Consider the following 18,046-nt stretch of genomic DNA (forward strand, 5'->3'; position numbering starts at 1 on the left):
GACACCCAGGCATCAACTGAAATCCATGTAGTCATAATGAGTCAGCTAAAGGAGGAATGTTTTTAGTTGCTGTGGAGATACCACAGTGAATAGTCAGGATTTAAGTGGGCTGGAGAAGGAAGGAATCCTATTGTTGTCTCTCAGCTATTAATTCGACCCACTTTTCCGAAGTATTTTCTTATTTGAATATTTAAAAAACCAGTGTCAAAGCTTGCTGTGCCAGTTAGTGGGGTATGTGTTTGATAAAGAAACAGCATTGAATACAGTTAGGCAGGATGTATTTAAGTGTGGCCACCTGCTAATTAAAACCTTATGTTAAATGTTATGAATGAATCATATGGGATAGTAGAAGAGAGTGCAGAGTGAAGACTCTGAATAGATGGCATTTAACCTAAGACCCTAAGGAAGGGTCATGTAATGACAAGAAGAATACAAAGAACTCTCCAGGAGTGGGACTCATTCGGACTGTATGACAACTATGAAGTAAGAGGAACCTGTGTGGGGCTGGGGAGGTTGTTCAGTGGATAAAGTACTTGCCATCCAAGTTTGTAGAATGGAATTTGGATCTCCAGAATCCATGTAAAAAGTCAGATGTGGCAGCACACATCTGTAATACCAGCACACCTTTGACAAGATGGGGAATGGACACAGGAATCCCCAAGAGATTGTAGGCTGGCTACCTGGCATACTCAGTGGTCAATAATAAAAGACCCAAAACCAAACAAGATGGAAGGTAAGGATGGATACCCAAAGTTGTCCTGTAATCTCCATATGGCACACACGTGACAAATTTGTCATACATCAAACATACATACTAAAACGTGCACATATGAAAAGCAAAACAATAATCATAACCAGAAAAAGCAGTACACAGGTGAGGGACTGAAAGGCTGTGTACAGGGTTGCAGCATGTATGTTAAAGGGGAAGAGACACAGAAGGAAAGAGTGGGTGGCTTGCTCTTCCTTTCTTGGGTATGTGCATGTGGATACAGGTAGCCGGGACGGCCAGAAGGTGGCATTGGATTCCCTGGAGCTGGAGTTACTGTTGGTTGTGAGTTATCTGACATAGGTGCTGAGAAGCAAAGTCAGGTCCTCTGCATGTAGCCATGACCACTGAGCAATCTGTCCAGCTCCTTTTTTTTTTATTTTAAATGAAGATAAAATAAGTTAACAAAATTATTAGTGTACATTAATAGAACTTTCTCAACCTTATTATAAAAATTTAGAAAATGCTTTACCACACCCACTGAAATAAGACAAACACATAGAAACATGTAGAAAACCAGGGGATAGTCTATAATCTTTAATTCAGTAGACTGTGTTTATTTGTTTCAATGTAAGTTACAAGTTGTTGTAGTATTTAGATCATAGGATACCCTAACATACTCTTAAGAGGTACAGATGTAATAAGGGAATTAACTCTATTGCATCATGTAATCTATGATGCTGCCTGATAACTAGTAATGTAAGGGGTTCGGGTGTCTGCATGATGGGGATTTATCCGAAAAGCAAATAAAGTGGCAAAAGACATGGCTGAAATCCATAAAGAAATCTAAGATGGAATAAAAAGGAAACGTGAGCAGATGGATATGGATGGAAATAGACCATCACACTTCCACTTTTCCTTCTTAAAATGGACCAACTTCAGTGTGTTCTATTAGGTTACACACTACTATTGATACATAGATTAATTTCACTAAAAGAAACAGCTCTGACATTTTATTCTGTAAACATATAAAACCAACAGAAATTACTGACAGAAGATGGAAATGTAAGCTTATCACCTGCTTGTTTATTAGGATATGGTTAGAGTGTGTTTCTAAAAATTGTAAGAGGGAATGATTTGGTCACTTTAAATAGACAAAAAGACGTAGATGGGCAGAGGATATATAAAAAGAGTTCAAAAGAAGACACTGGGGTAAAAGCCAGCAGAGTAATTAAAATATTAATGACTCCAAGGAATAGCCACATCTAAAAAGGGGAGTGTGGTGGTGCACAGTTGTAGTACCAGCATGTTCAGTGTGAGCACAAGGAGGTTGTAGATTTAAGGCCAGCTTGGCCACATGAAACCCTGCCTCAACAAAAAGCAAACCACAACCAGAAATGAAAGAAATTGATGCATCACCACATAATTGAAAAAAATAAAACACTTGTGTGGAAAAAATTATAAACAAAGATTATTCATTAAACCATCAAGCCTCGATTTCCATCACAGTTGGGAAGGTTTGTTGTTTCCTGCCTACTTCAAAACAATTTCACAAGGTGCTGTGAAATTGACCACAGTGTTGGCAAAAGCAGAAACAGTCCTTTAGTTTCACATGAACAATATAAAAACACTTATTTTCAAAAGTAAACTGTGACAATGTAATTACACCCTAATTTGGAAACTACAGTAATGGAAAAAGGAAAATGTTCACAGTATGTTTTCATTACTTCCAGTCTGATTATGGCTAGTTGAAACTCTTACATAGCTAACAAACATAAGAAACACTAGCCACATGTGATATTTAAATGTTAATTTAAATTAATAAAAACTAAGTATTCTTCCAAATCAAGTTTCCCCAGTCTCACTAGCCACATTTAAGAGCTCACTAAACAAAACCCTTGCCCACACCCCTCGTGTCTACCATCTCAAAAGGTCCCATTTTGGTAAATCTTCACTACAATACAAAGAGCTAGGTAAATGTAGTTTTCTATTTTATCTAAAAACCACATAAGTTCTAGAGGACAAATCTGAACTTATAAGCCATGCTAGGGGACCCAGAGCATTATGGGCCGACTTAGGAAAGTTTTAATACTATGTGTATTCCACACTACATTTAAGTACTCTAAAGTCCTGACATCTACAGTTCTATTTAGGTACACAGGATGATAAACTTGGTACACGCATGGAAAATGTGAAGGAAATGCACAGACAACCAACCCTAAAGCCACCAAACAAGCCTTTCTGTATAGTTCATTGAAAGGGACTTTAGCTGATATTTTCAAAGATGCTATAAAACACTCTGCTTAAGTTTCTGTGAATTATTCTTGTAATAAATCAGGTCCTTCTAGCTTTAAAAACTGGAAGTCTTCCATCTGGGAGAAACAAAAACAACAACAACAACAAAAAAAAAACCACTCCTCCTCAAACTGGGCAGATTGGAAGGGTTGGGCATCCTAGTGGTAAGGTGTGGTGATTTACGTCTGTAATGTATTTTCCTAAATAGCAGCCTACCACCTTACTACAGGAGCGAGTAAATTTAACAATTATGTAACTACTAAGAGGGCCAAAGAGAACCTGCCCCAGTGCCTTGACAGTTACTCCACTTTCTCAAACCCTATATTCTAGCTACTTATTGATTTCAGGTGTAGATAATGTCGGATTTTTTTTTTTTTGCTTTCTCCAAATGTAAACATTCATACCACTCTGCTTTCCTTCAAGGCATCCTTCGTCTGAAATGCTTGTCTATACTGCTGAACATTCACAGAATGTGCTTACCAAAAAGTCAATTCAAATAGCATCTTTTATATGGCTTCCTTAATTACCCCCTTGTTTATAAACTTCTAACTCCACTCCCAATAAAACTACTTGCCCTTTTCATACTGAGCTCTTTTATTGCATACATTCTTTACTGTGCCAGTTGCTTCCCTGTGCTGACATTTGCCTTACATGTTTGCTTTCTTTTTATTCTAAATGTTGCGGTTGCTTTATTACCAGTTTCCATCTGCTCTGGCACATAGGCAACGCTTTTAAAAACTCCTGTTGCCTAGATTTCAAAGCATATCATATACATGTTATTTAATTTTCTCAGTTCTGTGTCTGGCAGTTGATGCCTGTGTAGCCAGTTAGTTAATGATCATACAGGTTGAGAGATAATGACTTGTCCAAAGTTAGGTGGGGACAGTACTGAGACTGAACACCCTTTCTTAGGATTAGTACAGAAGGCCATCAGTCACGGATAGGATTACTCAGTGGTGCTAACAGAAAGGTGACCAGGACTTGGAAAGTGGGGACTGGGTGCAAGTTCACTGTTCATTTTGTGCTCTTCAAGATCATCCCACACTGGATCCCACCCGTACTTCTCCAATTTAAACTGTTGAGAATTGTGGCCTATCACTGCAATTACATAGGGAACTAACTATTAATCTTTACTGACTCACGAGTTGTATTACACTATGAAAAACTCTTCTATGATGACTGTCTGGACTTTTCGGTTTCATGTGCTATTTGAATATCAAACTCCCACCAGAGAGATTCATTTTACTTTATGTCTAGGCTGTTAGCTCCTGGATACTGTGAAGCACTATCCAAAGGGAGTCCGGTGGATTGTGTTCCGGTTGCCACTGGAATGTATCTTTACTCACTTCACCAGTTACAGGAAGTAGAACGTCACCCCACTTTACAAGGTGCTTTACAAGATCAGATACTCACAATAAGTACAACTTAAAAACCTTAGTTCAAAATTCAGACGAAGACACACCCATACCATAGAGCAACCGGAAAGTAAAAGTGGTTTACACACATTCCTTCCAAACCTATTTAAATAACGGGAAGAAAACAAAGAAACAAAACCCCTAGCTATTTTTTCTTTGCTAAGATAAAATATGCAGGAAAATGGACAAATCTGGCAATTATCACAGCGAGGTAACCGTGAAGTATTAAGACAAATCTTATATAGGGATTTTAGCTTTTGTATGCGTGTGTTTATGTGCTAGTGTAAACCAGAGGATCCTGGGGCTTGGTTAAAGAAATGGAGTGGGAAGGGTAACAGAATACATTTAACAAGAAAGTGCAGCGGGAATACCTGGGGCAGAAGGGTTGGAGGTAGTAGATAAGAGGTGGAGTGAGGCTCAACCAAAACAATATATAATGCCATGATGAAATCCGGGACATTGTAACCACCACCATCGCGCTCCTGCAAGCAACCCTTATTAAACTCGGTGAGCCTCCTTTCATCCCAGACACACACAAGGCGTAAAAATACAGGAGAGCTTATTGGTAAGAGTGGTTCAGCGGGAGAAGGGATGAGAGAAGAGAACGTGGTGGGAGCGACTAAAATTCATCATATACATGTACACCATCATCAAAGAGTTTAAAATAAAAATCGAAGCATATAAAAAATATTTTCCAAAAAAATAAAAGAAAGAAAAAAGGAAAACAAAGCGCTCGAGATCGTGGTGAAGCGGATCCAGTGCAAACCTTCAGTTCTCCCGAGGGTCTCTCCCTTTCTCTGCAGTATTCCTGGCTTTCCTTCCCTACCGAAGGAAGCGCGCCGTCGGTGACGCGCTTTGTCCGCGCGTGTGACGTCACTACCCCGCGCCGGCGGCACGTTGGATCCCTGGCATAGCGGGGTTTACCGAGGGCAAAAATGTCTATGGCTAGTGATTTCTACCTGCGCTACTACGTCGGGCACAAGGGCAAGTTTGGGCACGAGTTTTTGGAGTTCGAGTTTCGGCCGGACGGTGAGCCGCGGAGGGGCTGCGAGGGAGGGCGAGCCGCCGAGGGAGCGGGTTTCTGTGTGTGTGTGTGTGTGTGTGTGTGTTTTGTTTTTTCCTTTCTTCTTTATTTCAATTTACTTGCTTAGTTTTGAGCGATGGTCTTGTTGTGTAGGTCAGGGTGACCTCGAACTCACGATCCTCCTGCTTCAGCCTCCGGGATCCTGTGGAGACAAGTGTGTTACCACGCCCCAGACTCTTCCATTGGAAGAGTTTGCTTCTGTAGCAGGCTTGTGCTGTGTTTGTGAGAGAAAAAAAAAATTGCTGTAAAGTAATTCAGAAAAGTGGGTCCTGCCACTGTCAGAAAAGTCGAACATACAGGAATCGGAAACTTAGAGCAGAGAACCTGTGCTTTGGGAGTGTTAACAGAATTATGAAGTGATACTCCAGCGGATGCTTGCAATCTTAGGGTGATCTTTTTGGCCTACCCATTCATTCACTCTATGTGTTAAGGCTGCTTTATAGGGGAGGAACCCCGTGTCTGAACATAGGAGTGTGATATGTGTCAGGTTTGAAATACAATTCTTCACTAATGGTTGATGGCCAAAGGTAAGGGAGTCAGTGAAATGCAACTAAAAGGTCTTTTTGTGCTGCCTTCTAGACAGTCCGTCAGCCCTGTCTAAATGAGTCTGAATATCTCCTTCCTAGCCACCAGCTGTCAGAACTCTTTCAAGTGGACAGTGAACACATACTGTACTTTCTCCAAGAAGCAAATGACCACAGAGGTAGCTGCTGCTGCCCTGGGTGGAGAGGGGAAGGGTTGTGTGGTCCCAGTTACAAACAAGGACTGGGGATGACAAGGTTTTCCCACAAAACAAGGCTTCTTGACCCAGTGTAGAGTGCACCTGCTGTTGAGAAAGGGACGTACGTCTGTAGACCAGGGAGAGCCGGAGACAAGTGCAGGTCTCTTCTAGATGTATTATGTATGCAAATCTGAGTGTTTTCAAATTGGTTATTATAAAAAAAAATTGTTGAACCTCTGTTCCTCTGTACTTGGTCTCAAAGAGTTAGCAGAATTCTAAAGCATTTCAGTAACACTAAACGAGATGATGTCTGCTAGTATGCGATTGAAAAGCCCTTAAACAAAGACTGTACGAAATCCAGGAAGAAAGCACCCAAGATCCAGCATCTACTTACTTCACATGTCCTAGAACACCACCAAATCCCACGTATTGTTCTGAAGAAACCATGCACTGAGAAAAATAAGGTAGCTACAGAATAAGCTAAATGTCTGGCCTAGAGAATGGAGCTAAAGAAAAATACCAGGGACAGATTTCCAAGAGACATAGGCTGTCCTTGATGAGAGCTTCTGCTTTTAAGCCTGAGTCTGGTAAACAGTAAGTGTTTAAGAGTAAGAAATAATCAAAACTTGAAAAACAAACAACCAAAAAAGTTTTCCCTGAGTCTTTAATCATAGAGGCAGAGGCAGACAGATGGAGTTTCAGAAACACCAGAGCTACACAGACAAACCTTCCCCCCTCACAAAAGCCCCCTGCCCAAAAGAAGCTTCTAGAAGATAAGCACTTGATTGAGATAAAAGTGAGAAACCTTGGTTTCTGGGTGAGAGAGTAACCAGAGGAGAACAGAATGATCAGGGATTTGTTGAAGCCCCTACCTGTGCAGTGTGAGACAGTTTTGTCTTTGGATAGCTTTGCTTACCTGCATCTTTTGAGTGTTCATTATGTAGTGGGCATATATAAATGTAAAAGCTGAAGGTACTTGAGAGACAAACATTTAACCTACCATAGGACAGTGTGGATTTTATTTAAGTGTTTTATGCATGTTTTGCACCAGGTTCTTTGAAAGGTAAGGAAAGGATCATGTACTCCAAAGGTTTCAAGCATTTAGGAAGAAATCCACATAGCAGTCAGTGTCCTGCTGTTATTTAGAAACTTAATAACTTCAACCCTTGTTTTCCAAATTTTGTTGCTATGGTGGTGGTCTTTTGTTTTGTTTTGTTTTTTTAAAGATTTATTTATTTGTTATATATACAGCATTCTACTGGCATGTACACCTGCAGGCCAGAAGAGGGCACTAGATCTCATTGTAGATGGGTATGAGCCACCATATGGTTGCTGGGAATTGAACTTAGGACCTCTGGAAGAGCAGACTGTGCTCTTGATCTCTGAGCCATCTCTCCAGCCCTAGTTTTACTTTTTAATTTTATTTGCTTTTCAAATTTATTCCTCTTATAATTCTGTTCCTGTTCCTCTTGTCTTTGGACAACACCAGTTTGTCCTTATAACCCTGAATCACACAAATTAAGACCTCCAACATTATCAGGGGAATTTTATATAAGTATTGGTTCTCATGTATCTCTGCTGCTGCATTGTTCCACTTACATGGAAAATAATGAACCGTGGAATCTACAGTTCCTGAGGGGTACACTCCAGTAGGGTAACCTGTCAGTTTAGCAGATGAGAAAGACATTACAGCTGTATCAGGGCACCTGACGGACTAGCCATGCAGGAAAGCACTCACCAGGGGCTTCAGTGGTTTTGAAGAATGGGTTGAAATAAATCAGCCAACAAACTTGGCAGTTTGCTTGTTTGTGTGCTTCCTAGTTTTTTTTTTTAAAATATTATTTTAGCCATTATACATTAATATGAAGGAAAAGGATTAAGAGAACATTTTGGAACAATAAAGAGTTGATGTAAAACAGAACTTTTGAGACTGTGATCCTGAGCAAGTTACTTAACTTGATTTTATCTCATGTGAAGAGGTGAGAAAGTGGAACCTGTTCTTAGAATTCCTTTAGCGATCAGATGAAATGTTAGCACTAACACATCACACTGAAGAGAATACTTAGTGCTTAGACACAGTCACTTTGTGTTCAGGGCTAGTTTAAGAAAATAAAACTGTTTATTGTACACAACTTTAATCCCCATACATAGGAGACAGAGGCAGATGGATAGATCCCTGTGTGTTCAAGGCTGCTAACCTCATTACACAGTGAGATCTTGTCTCAAAGGAAGGAAGGGAGGGAGGGAGGGAGAGAGGGAGGGGAGGGGAGGGAGGGAGGGAGGGAGGGAGGGAGGAAGGAAGGAAGGAGAGCAAACAGACATTAACAAATTTGACCCATTTTATGTTGAAGGTATAGAATATTTTAAAAATTACTAGCCTGCTTTTATATTTATTGAGTATTTATTTAGCATTGATCTTTCATGAGGAAAGTAGATATACTAATAAAAGTGGGATTATGAAATTGACTTTACCTTTAAAATTACTCATGATGTTCTTTCTCTCCACACAGGGAAGCTTAGATATGCCAACAACAGCAATTATAAAAATGACGTGATGATCAGAAAAGAGGCAAGTTCTGCGCTCTCTCTCTCTCTCTCTTTCCTTCTTTCTCTTTCTTTCTCTCTTTCTTACTCTTTTTCTTTCTCTTCCTACCTCTTCCTTTTTCTTCCTTTCTCTTCTCTTCTCTTCTCTTCTCTTCTCTTCTCTTCTCTTCTCTTCTCTTCTCTTCTCTTCTCTTCTCTTCTCTTCTCTTCTTTCTTTTGACAGGGTCTCACTTTGTAGCCCTGGTTGTCCTGGAACTCACAGTGTAGACCAAACAGATTAGCTTAGAACTCAGAGATCCACCTGCTAACTTCCTTTTAAATGTCTAATTTTTTCATTTTGTTCATTTATTTTGTCTTTATTGACTGAAGTTATTTCAAGGGTCTTTTTCAAGAAGAAACTAATTTATAGATTGAAAAGTTCCTATTTTAATTACGTATTTACATATGATTATAGCTTTTTTGTTTGTTTGTTTTGTTTTTTGTTTTTGTTTTTTTTAAGACATGGTTTCTCTGTGTAGCCCTGGCTGTCCTGAAACTCACTCTGTAGACCAGGCTGGCCTCAAACTCAGAAATCCTCCTGCTTCTGCCTCCCAAGTGCTGGGATTAAATGCGTGTCCCACCACTGCCTGGTGATTATAGCATTTTTAAAAAGTTTTTTTATTGTGTATTTGTATGGTGGTGCACATGTAACATAGTATGCATGGTAGAAATCAAAGAATAGCTGGTAGAAATTGTTTTTCTCTTACTATATGGGTTCTATTGATTGAATGCAGGTCTTTTCTCTTGGCTGCCTTTACCCACTGAGCCATCTCAGTGTTTCTCATTTTAGTGTTTTTTCAAAAAAGAATCAACCCTGTATCACTTAATCCATTTTATGAAGTGTAAATTTTAAATGAACGGCATGTAGTGGCTGGGCTTCAAGTGTCAGCTCATGCGTGCTTGTGCTGGGCCCTCACTTTTCAGCCCTTATACTGGCCCAGTAACTGTAAGCTGCCCAGTGATCCCGATACCCTGGCGGAATACAGGGCCTCAAAGCAGCTAGAGAAGACGGCACAGTGAGTGGTAAAGGGCGTGGGTGTAGAAAGAGTAGCATGCATGAGAAGGACAAATTTCATTCTGCTGCTTTGGGATCAAATCAGTTTTTACTCCTATTCTGTTTGGATATTTAGGACTTGTAACTTGATTTTGTTATATCTCGCTGAACTGTGGGAAGACAGACAGGAGCATTCAAAGATTTTATTGTAACTGATTTTCAGGCCTATGTCCACAAGAGTGTAATGGAAGAACTGAAGAGAATTATTGACGACAGTGAAATTACGAAAGAGGACGACGCTCTATGGCCGCCCCCTGACAGGGTTGGCCGGCAGGTCTGTGCCTCGTGATTCCTTAAGTGGATAGAGTCAAAGCTGGTAATGGAATTATTGTGTTTTCTGATGGTTTCTTACTGAAACTTTGATTATATAACTTCATTTTCTTTCTAAATGTTTTTATTTTGGGATTAAAGATTGAAGTCAAGGTTCATGCATGCCAGGCAAGCAAATGCTCCATCCAGGGTACACTTCCCAGCCCTTAGCTTGTTTTCTTTGCTACCTCCAGGTGTTACAGGTGTTAGCGCGCAGCTAGAAACTTAGACAGTATTCTACATCTTTTTTCTAGCTTGTCCAGCGAAAGTTGGGATATTTTGACACTTATGAATTATTTATTATAAATTAGCTATTAATTATTTCTACTATATGTACAACATTGCAAGCTAAATTTGAGAGTTATGGTTCTTTTCATTGAGTGTAGCAATTCGATTTCTCCAATTTTTTGTCTTTCAAAATTCATGTATTTGAGTGCCCCAGAGGGAGACCTGATGGATTTCTTTGCTTAAGTGAACCATTGTGTTTGCCTCTTACATTCCCTTCAGAATAATTGATATTTCTCAAAGTGCTCCCAAAGAATTCGGCAGGCCCAATTTCACTCTGGATAGACAGTTTGGTTTCTGAATTGGGTCTTTTCAACTCTCGGAGGAATAAATTATAAGGTTGAGAGAAAGAAGCATTTAATCTCACTTCCGTGTGTTCCTGAGGATTGTACTTTATGTGAGCCACTCTTCTTGACTAGAAGAAAGATCTGGAGACATCTAATACATGCTGAAAGTAGCAGGACCGAAACACAGTGCAGAGCATAGTGTAGGGAAGCAGAGGCAGTGGTCTGTGTCCTGTGGGAACCCGAGTTACAGGAATATCGCTGTTAGCATAGTAGTCACTGGGCATCTGTGTTCACAGAGAACAGCAGGCTGTTTTAAAACTATGAAACCTGCTTCTGCAGGGAGAATGTGACCTGCATATTTGTATGTGTTAATAAGTTGTTATATTCTTTCACAGGATGGCTTGGTAATATACATCAGAAAATGTTGATATTTTCCATTTATCTTTGCCTTAGTAACATTTCTGACATCAGTTCTAGAAAAATAATTTCAGATACAGAGAAAGTTGAATTATGTATAAAAATGTTTTTCATCTGGGGAGAGCCAGTGCTCATATCTCTACAGTGGTGATGTGTTCTCTTTGAGGGAATAGTCTGCATGTTCCAGACACTGATGCTGGACAGTTAAACCAAGCCTTTATGACCGTTGAAGAATCTTAGTTAATTCCTAGTTGGCTGTGTCTCCTGAAGTGCATAGTTAAGCCTTTTGATTAAATAGCTGAGACTGTCTTTAATAGCATCTGTTTGACAGTTTAGTGTAAAAATTCATTAAGTACGCAGCCCCTTCATTAGCTTTAGATTTCTGCGTAAGAGCACAGATAAAATTTGTATGATGTTAATGATACTGGAGTAACTAGATTATATTCCAGATTATAAGTTCTAGTTTTTATTGAGTTTCAAAGAGTATTAGTCTCTAAGTGGGAACATTACCATTATGGAGAACCAGTGTTACTCCTGGCTATTGATACCATTCCATGTTCTATGCTTCATAAGTTTAGGATTGAACATTTGTGAAGTAAGGCTAGTAAAGACTATAAGCTTGTAAAGGTATTTTAGGGCGTGCAGAGAGTATTTATAATCTCCTAGCAGTCGGGCCCGATGCATGGTAGTTGATAAAGCTGGAGCTACTGTTAAGGTCATATATTTGCAGAAACTTACCTAAAGAGAAAATACGTTTTGTGATATTTTAAATGGATTTGTATTATATGATCATTTCTATAACATGATTTAATGTGACAGCTCTCATGTTTACCAACATCACAAGAAACATTTCTATGTTGCTTTCTTTGAGCCCCTTTTCATGACGGTTCTGGAAAGCAGTTCTGGGCTGGTCCTGAAACTGAGGCTATTGGTCGCAAACAGTCGATGAGGTTACATTAAGAGAATTCTGTTAGCAAATTAAATTTCTTTTGGTTTTTAGAGAGTCTCTCTGTGTAACCCTGACTGATCTGGAACTTTCTCGGTAGAGCAGGCTGGCCATAGATTTGAGTAGTTCTGCCTTGCTTCTGGAGTGCTGGGATTATAAACATGTGTCATTAAATTTCTTTCTCTGTCTATTAAGTTCTGGAAAGTTTGTACTTCTTTGTAGCATGAATATAGGTGTCTTTGGAGTAGACTTTTTTTTTTTTTTTTTTTTTTTTTTTTTTTACTGATGACATTTCTCTACTGTTTTGTTTCCAGGAACTTGAAATTGTAATTGGGGATGAACACATTTCTTTTACCACATCAAAAATAGGTTCGCTTATTGATGTAAATCAGTCAAAGTAAGTATATTAAAGTTTGGCTCAGGGGATTTGACTCATTAGTGAAGCTCGTGTCAGAGCTGCTGGCTGTTAGCCAAGGACGTTTAGTGTTCAGACTTTTTTTTTTTTTTAAAGATTTATTTATTTTATTTATGAGTATACTGTAGCTGTCTTCAGACACACCAGAAGAGTGCATCGAATCTCATTACAGATGGTTGTGAGCCACCATGTGGTTGCTGGGAATTGAACTCAGGACCTCTGGAAAAGCAGTCAGTGCTCTTAACCGCTCAGCCATCTATCCAGCCCCGTGTTCAGACTTTTAAGTAATTAAACACTTGTTTTCTTGTCTGTCAGAGAAGTGAACAGAATATCTCACTGTCTAAAGCACTCAGTTCAGCAGTGTGCACAGTAATGCCTCACGTTTGTTGGTTGTTTTGTATTAAAAAGCCTTGCTATTACGTCAGAAAATGGAAAGGAACTATTTGGACTTATCAGCTTCATTGGGCCCATATTATATCCTACTGAAAAGAACAGCAAGTGGGTGTGAACCACCTTTGTGTCCTTAGGTTCTCTGAAGCACATACTAAAGCTCTGCCAGCCTGAATCACTGAGCCACTTCTTCAGGCTCCTTTCCCTCAATGTCTCCATAGTCCTTCCATTGCTTCCTGTTGCCCTCCATCAGAACTTGCTCAGTATACGCTGCATGAGAACCTGGCTCTGTCTTCAGAGTAGGCATAGTGCCCAGGACATAGTAGGTGCTTCAAATAAATGTTAAAGAAGGACAAAGGAATGAATGCATACTAATTATCGTACATCTGTGTTTACAAAGATCAGCCAGTGTTTAAACCTGTACGTATATTCTTACAGTTGGTGAGGGTGTGGCTCTGTACTCTGCTGGGTTTCTAAGTCGGTGCACTTCTCTTCAGAGAGCAATGGGTGCTGGTGAACTGTATTCTTCCTTACAGGATGAGAGAAGCGTTAGCTGTTCAACTTGCTTACTGTAGTGTCAGCAAGAATATTCCTTTTTTCTTAAGTCTATAAACTTAATTAAATTGGTACAAGGGTTTCATTTTGTTTCAGGAATTTATAAGATTATGTTTCATAGGGAACAAAAGATAACTTTTTTTTTCTTTTTTTAAATCTTAGGGATCCCGAAGGCCTCCGTGTATTTTACTATTTGGTACAAGACTTGAAATGCTTAGTCTTCAGCCTCATTGGTCTACACTTCAAGATTAAGCCAATTTGAATCGGATGTTTTTGAGGTTATTTATATATTTAATTAAAGGAAGGGTTTTTCTATTGACAATTTTGGGATTTTTATGAATGTGAAACTTTTGTATATAAACTCACTATATGAAAAAAAACAGATTACATGGTTTTCATTTCTTGGCGCCACATAGAAGAGACAGTTCCTATATATAATTGATTCTGTAAATAAAAGCCATTTTTTGTTGAAATTTTGCTCTAATAAAATGTACCAAAGCCTGGATGTAGAATAGTTTTTTGTCTTTGCAGCTGAATCAGTGACTAGCATTAAGGACAGTTAAGTTGTTCTGGTTGGTAGAGCTTAGAGCAGAGGCCTCTCGACTGTAAATACACAGCCACATCCCAGCTGCTGCAGGTGCACAGAGTCACTCTGTCACTCTTCTCCCTCTATACTTCATAGGACTTACCTTTGTGACACTTACTGAGGTTTTTGCTTGTTTGTTTGTTTGTTTGTTTGTTTTACAGAGGTTTGAGGGTTTTTTGTTTTTGTTTTTTAATATTATCACAAGGCCTTTGGAATACCCCACATTTAAATATTTTTCTAAGAACACAGAAAAATATTGATTGTTGGAAGAACACAATCAGCACCCTACATTTGGTGTATCTTATTGTTATGCATGTGTGTACACATGTGTAGGAGCTGAGTTAAGCTTTGCAATGTCATATGGAATTTTGTCTTAGCTATCTGGAGATTGCATGCCTATTTTTAGACTCATTGGAAACAGGTCATTTGTGTTTCCCAGGTCCTTTGAAATGTCTATCATTCTCTTGTTATCTCTGCTAACACTGATATTGGTGTAATTCTCTTCCTCCACTGCCTGCCTGTCGTCCTCCTCCTCCTCCTCCTCCTCCTCCTCCTCCTCTTCCTCTTCCTCCTCCTCCTCCTCCTCCTCCTCCTCCTCCTCCTCCTCCTCCTCTTTTCTTGCTTTCTTTGAGCTCTGTGTAGACCAGGCTGGTCTCAAACTCACAGAGATCTGCCTGCTTCTTCTCCTCAGGTTACCACTAAAGGTGTATACCATCACGCCCAGCTCTCTGCTATCTTTCTCTCACTTTGTTTGAGTTGCCTCTTACAGATTTTAAGCTGGTAATAGAATACTCATTAGAAAAGTATTGTATGGTGGTAGTTTTGCATGAGGAGATGCTTTTCTGGACTTTGTCAGCAGACACACGTTCCCCTTTACCTTACCATATAGTAAAGATGCCTCTTGCTATACAATAATCACGCCTTCCCAGTGCTCATTCTGCTCGTCACCTCCCCTTTAATGGGATCCAGCGCATCCAGCAGTTTCTTCTATAGAGTGCTAACATTTATTTCATTTGTTAGTATTTTTTTGTTGTTGTTGAAGTTTTAGAAATTGATTAAATTTTTCATTGACAATTACACATATATGAATATCTACGTTTTAACTGTGTAGTCAAAGCAGTACACAGCACAGAGAACTGGTGGAGATTATTGTTTTCTGCAGGCCCCTCCTCCCCACTCCTTCTTACTAGTTGGGACATGTTTCATTTTTACTTTGCAGCATCCTGCCTCTACTTGCAGGAAAGAGTGCAGGCAGAAGAGCAATCAGTGTCAAGCTGTGTCACTGTGAACATTTTTAACAGGGATACAAAAGACTGCTGAAATTGTTTTCAGTATCCTGGCATTAGACTCTTTGTTGTTGCTTTAAATGTGTGGGAACTGGGAGCTGGGAGGACTGTTTATCTTGAAATTCGTCTCCAGTCCCATTGTTTTAATAATCACATCATTAATAGATAATGAACCAGATTAAAACATCCCTTCAACATAAGAAAAATAACTAAGGTAAAACAGTGACCTGAGAGTTGCCATGGTGACCCAGCTTAATCCCAGGGCTAGGAAAAGGATGCTGAAGGGTCAAGTCAATGCCTGTCAACATAGTCAGTTCTAGGCTACCTTAAGCTATACGAAGCCCTGTCTCAAAACACAGAATGCTGTAGGAGAGATGAGCTGAGTCTACAGACTCCCCAGATGATGAAGAATGGAGTCAAGGAGCTGATCAGTCTTCAAGGTATGCGTGGCCTCAGTTCTCTGAACCGCGATACGGAAAGAACATGGACTGAAGAAGTAAAACTTAGATATGGAACAGTATTTAACTGTCTTCTCTCTTAAATTTTTTTGTTGGCTCATTTTGCTTGTATGAGCGTTCAGCTTGCATGTATGTTTTGTGTGCCTGGTGCCTGCAGAGGCAGAAGAGGGTGTTGGATCTCTTAGGACTAGAATTGTCATCATGTAGGTGCTGGGGACCAAAACTCAAGTTCTTTGGAAGAGCAGCCAGTACTCTTAACCACCTGTCCATCATCTCTCTAGCCCCTGTTTCTCTTGTAACCTGTAAGTGGATTTTTATCTCTGAGTGACACAGAGCCCAAATATACCTGAAACCCTTCTTAAGGCCCCATTATTCTTACTGAGTTCCTGAAGAATCTTTCAGATTCCCTCAGTCTCAGTGCTTTAGGCTCTTCAAGGATAATGTGGGTAGGGTGATAATGCAGAGTGTTAGAACAGCTGTGATTATAAACTTGGGGACATATCAGGTGGTTTTGGGCACAGGAAATCTCAAACTAGAGCTCTTTGTGTGTTTTTTTAAGAGCTGTGAAGTTTATCCTATTTTAAGTGTTGTGAAAGTTCTACCTTAAGACAGAAGTACCAAGAGGTGGGACTCTGGCCAGGACCAGCTGGTCCTCGAAGTGAAGCAAGTGAGTCAGCCATCTTTTTTCCTCAGGCTGGTGGCTACTCCAGGTGTCCCTCACTTCAGCCTGGGGCAGGAACAGCTTGAAGCCCTGCAATGATGGCACTGTAGTCTGAGGGTCTGACTGCAAGGTTTGAATGTGGGACTAGGATTGCATCTGTCTCAAAGGACTGGGCAGTTGTGGTTTCACAAATAAAGACTTTCACAGCAAAGCAGCCAGAGAAATGAATATGTATGTGTATGCATATGTTCAGGTATTTTTCCCACAAAAATACATTTAGAAGAAAAACTTCAAAAAAACAAAATCTTCAAACTTCTCCCCTATCTTTTATTATCTGGTTAAGTTCAGTACTTCCTGTTTTATGCTGCACTTTTGTCAAAACAAAACAAAACAAAACAAAACAAAACAACAACAACAACAACAACAAAACCACAGTAGGAATGTCAGTGATAACTGCTTTTTAACAGTTTACATTTCTCTAGACGTTCAGAGCTTAATTGTACGTAGCACAGAGGAAGCTGCTGACCTTTGGATTTATAGTTATAGACATCCTCCTGTCTTTGTACAGAACCAAAAAGGTCACCCATTCTGTGTTCAGTTTCTGTTACCTACCCTCTCCTTTATCAGGGCACTGGAAGGCGCCCCATCATCTCCTGTTCTTACTTTGGTCACAGTGATAAACAGCTCTGGAGTTCCTGCTCACAGTCTTCACATGATGGCAGAGTCAGCAAACAAAAATAAGCAGAAAGCACAAAGAAGTGTGCCCAGTGCATGTGCTTAGCCTCTGTGGTGAGGATGGTACCCACTCAGCAGAGATAAGGATGTAGAAAGGTCTCGGCATCATTAGTATTTCCGGGGACAGAGTGATATAAACTCCGGAATCTGAGGCGGGGAACAGGAATTTTCTAGAGCAGCAGTGGCTCCCTGCTGTAGTGTGAGGGCTAAAGTCATGTTAAGAGATCTTCAAAGCGAAAATGCTCTAACTTGTAAACCTTACTTAGCCAAGGACAGAGAACTTCCTGGAATGTTCTGAGCAATTGCTTCCGTAAGATAACAAGTCATATTTTTCACATCTGTAAACAAAGGTGATTTGCCTCAATTGCATAGGATGTGCTTGATGACATGCAGGCAGGAGGTATTTAGACAGGAAGGACGTCAAGATGTGTGATTGCGCCCAGTGAACAAATCCCGGAAGTACTTAGCCTTATGGGTTTTGCCTTTATAAGCACCCAATTAACATAGTTTGTGGCCATTTTCTGGGAATCCTTGCTATGGTGGCCATCATATATCATGCTCATCAGTATTTTAATAAAGTTTGTGTCAAATTTGGATTCACAATAGCGGTAGTATTCTTATTTTTGCCAGCCGGCATTAATAGTTGGTCTCTCATTTCCTCACTGTTACTCAGGTATTCTCCCTGTTCTGTTTTTCCAGACACCTGACATGTTTTGGCAGAAAACCTAGCTCATCATCTTAGAGAAGCTCCTGGAGGCTAGTATGCAAAAAAAAAAAAAAAAAAAAAGAAAGAAAAAAAGAAAGAAAGAAAGAAAGAAAGAAAGAAAGAAAGAAAGAAAGAAAAGAAAGAAAAGGAGA

At 39.8% G+C, this 18,046-nt stretch overlaps 1 protein-coding gene across 1 annotated transcript; it reads left to right on the plus strand.

Moving 5' to 3' along the window:
• Window positions 1-5,272: 5,272 nt before the first annotated feature.
• On the plus strand, window positions 5,273-13,965 carry Magohb (mago homolog B, exon junction complex subunit). Its single transcript, XM_028781038.1, has 5 exons — window positions 5,273-5,445; window positions 8,732-8,790; window positions 10,022-10,132; window positions 12,417-12,499; window positions 13,625-13,965. Exons 1-5 carry the CDS (start codon window positions 5,352-5,354, stop codon window positions 13,722-13,724), a joined length of 447 nt encoding a protein of 148 aa, XP_028636871.1. The 5' UTR covers window positions 5,273-5,351; the 3' UTR covers window positions 13,725-13,965.
• The last annotated feature ends 4,081 nt before the right edge of the window (window positions 13,966-18,046 follow it).

The sequence above is a fragment of the Grammomys surdaster genome, unplaced genomic scaffold (assembly GCF_004785775.1).
Source record: "Grammomys surdaster isolate TR1022 unplaced genomic scaffold, NIH_TR_1.0 373, whole genome shotgun sequence".
In the NCBI taxonomy this organism is placed as follows: domain Eukaryota; kingdom Metazoa; phylum Chordata; class Mammalia; order Rodentia; family Muridae; genus Grammomys; species Grammomys surdaster.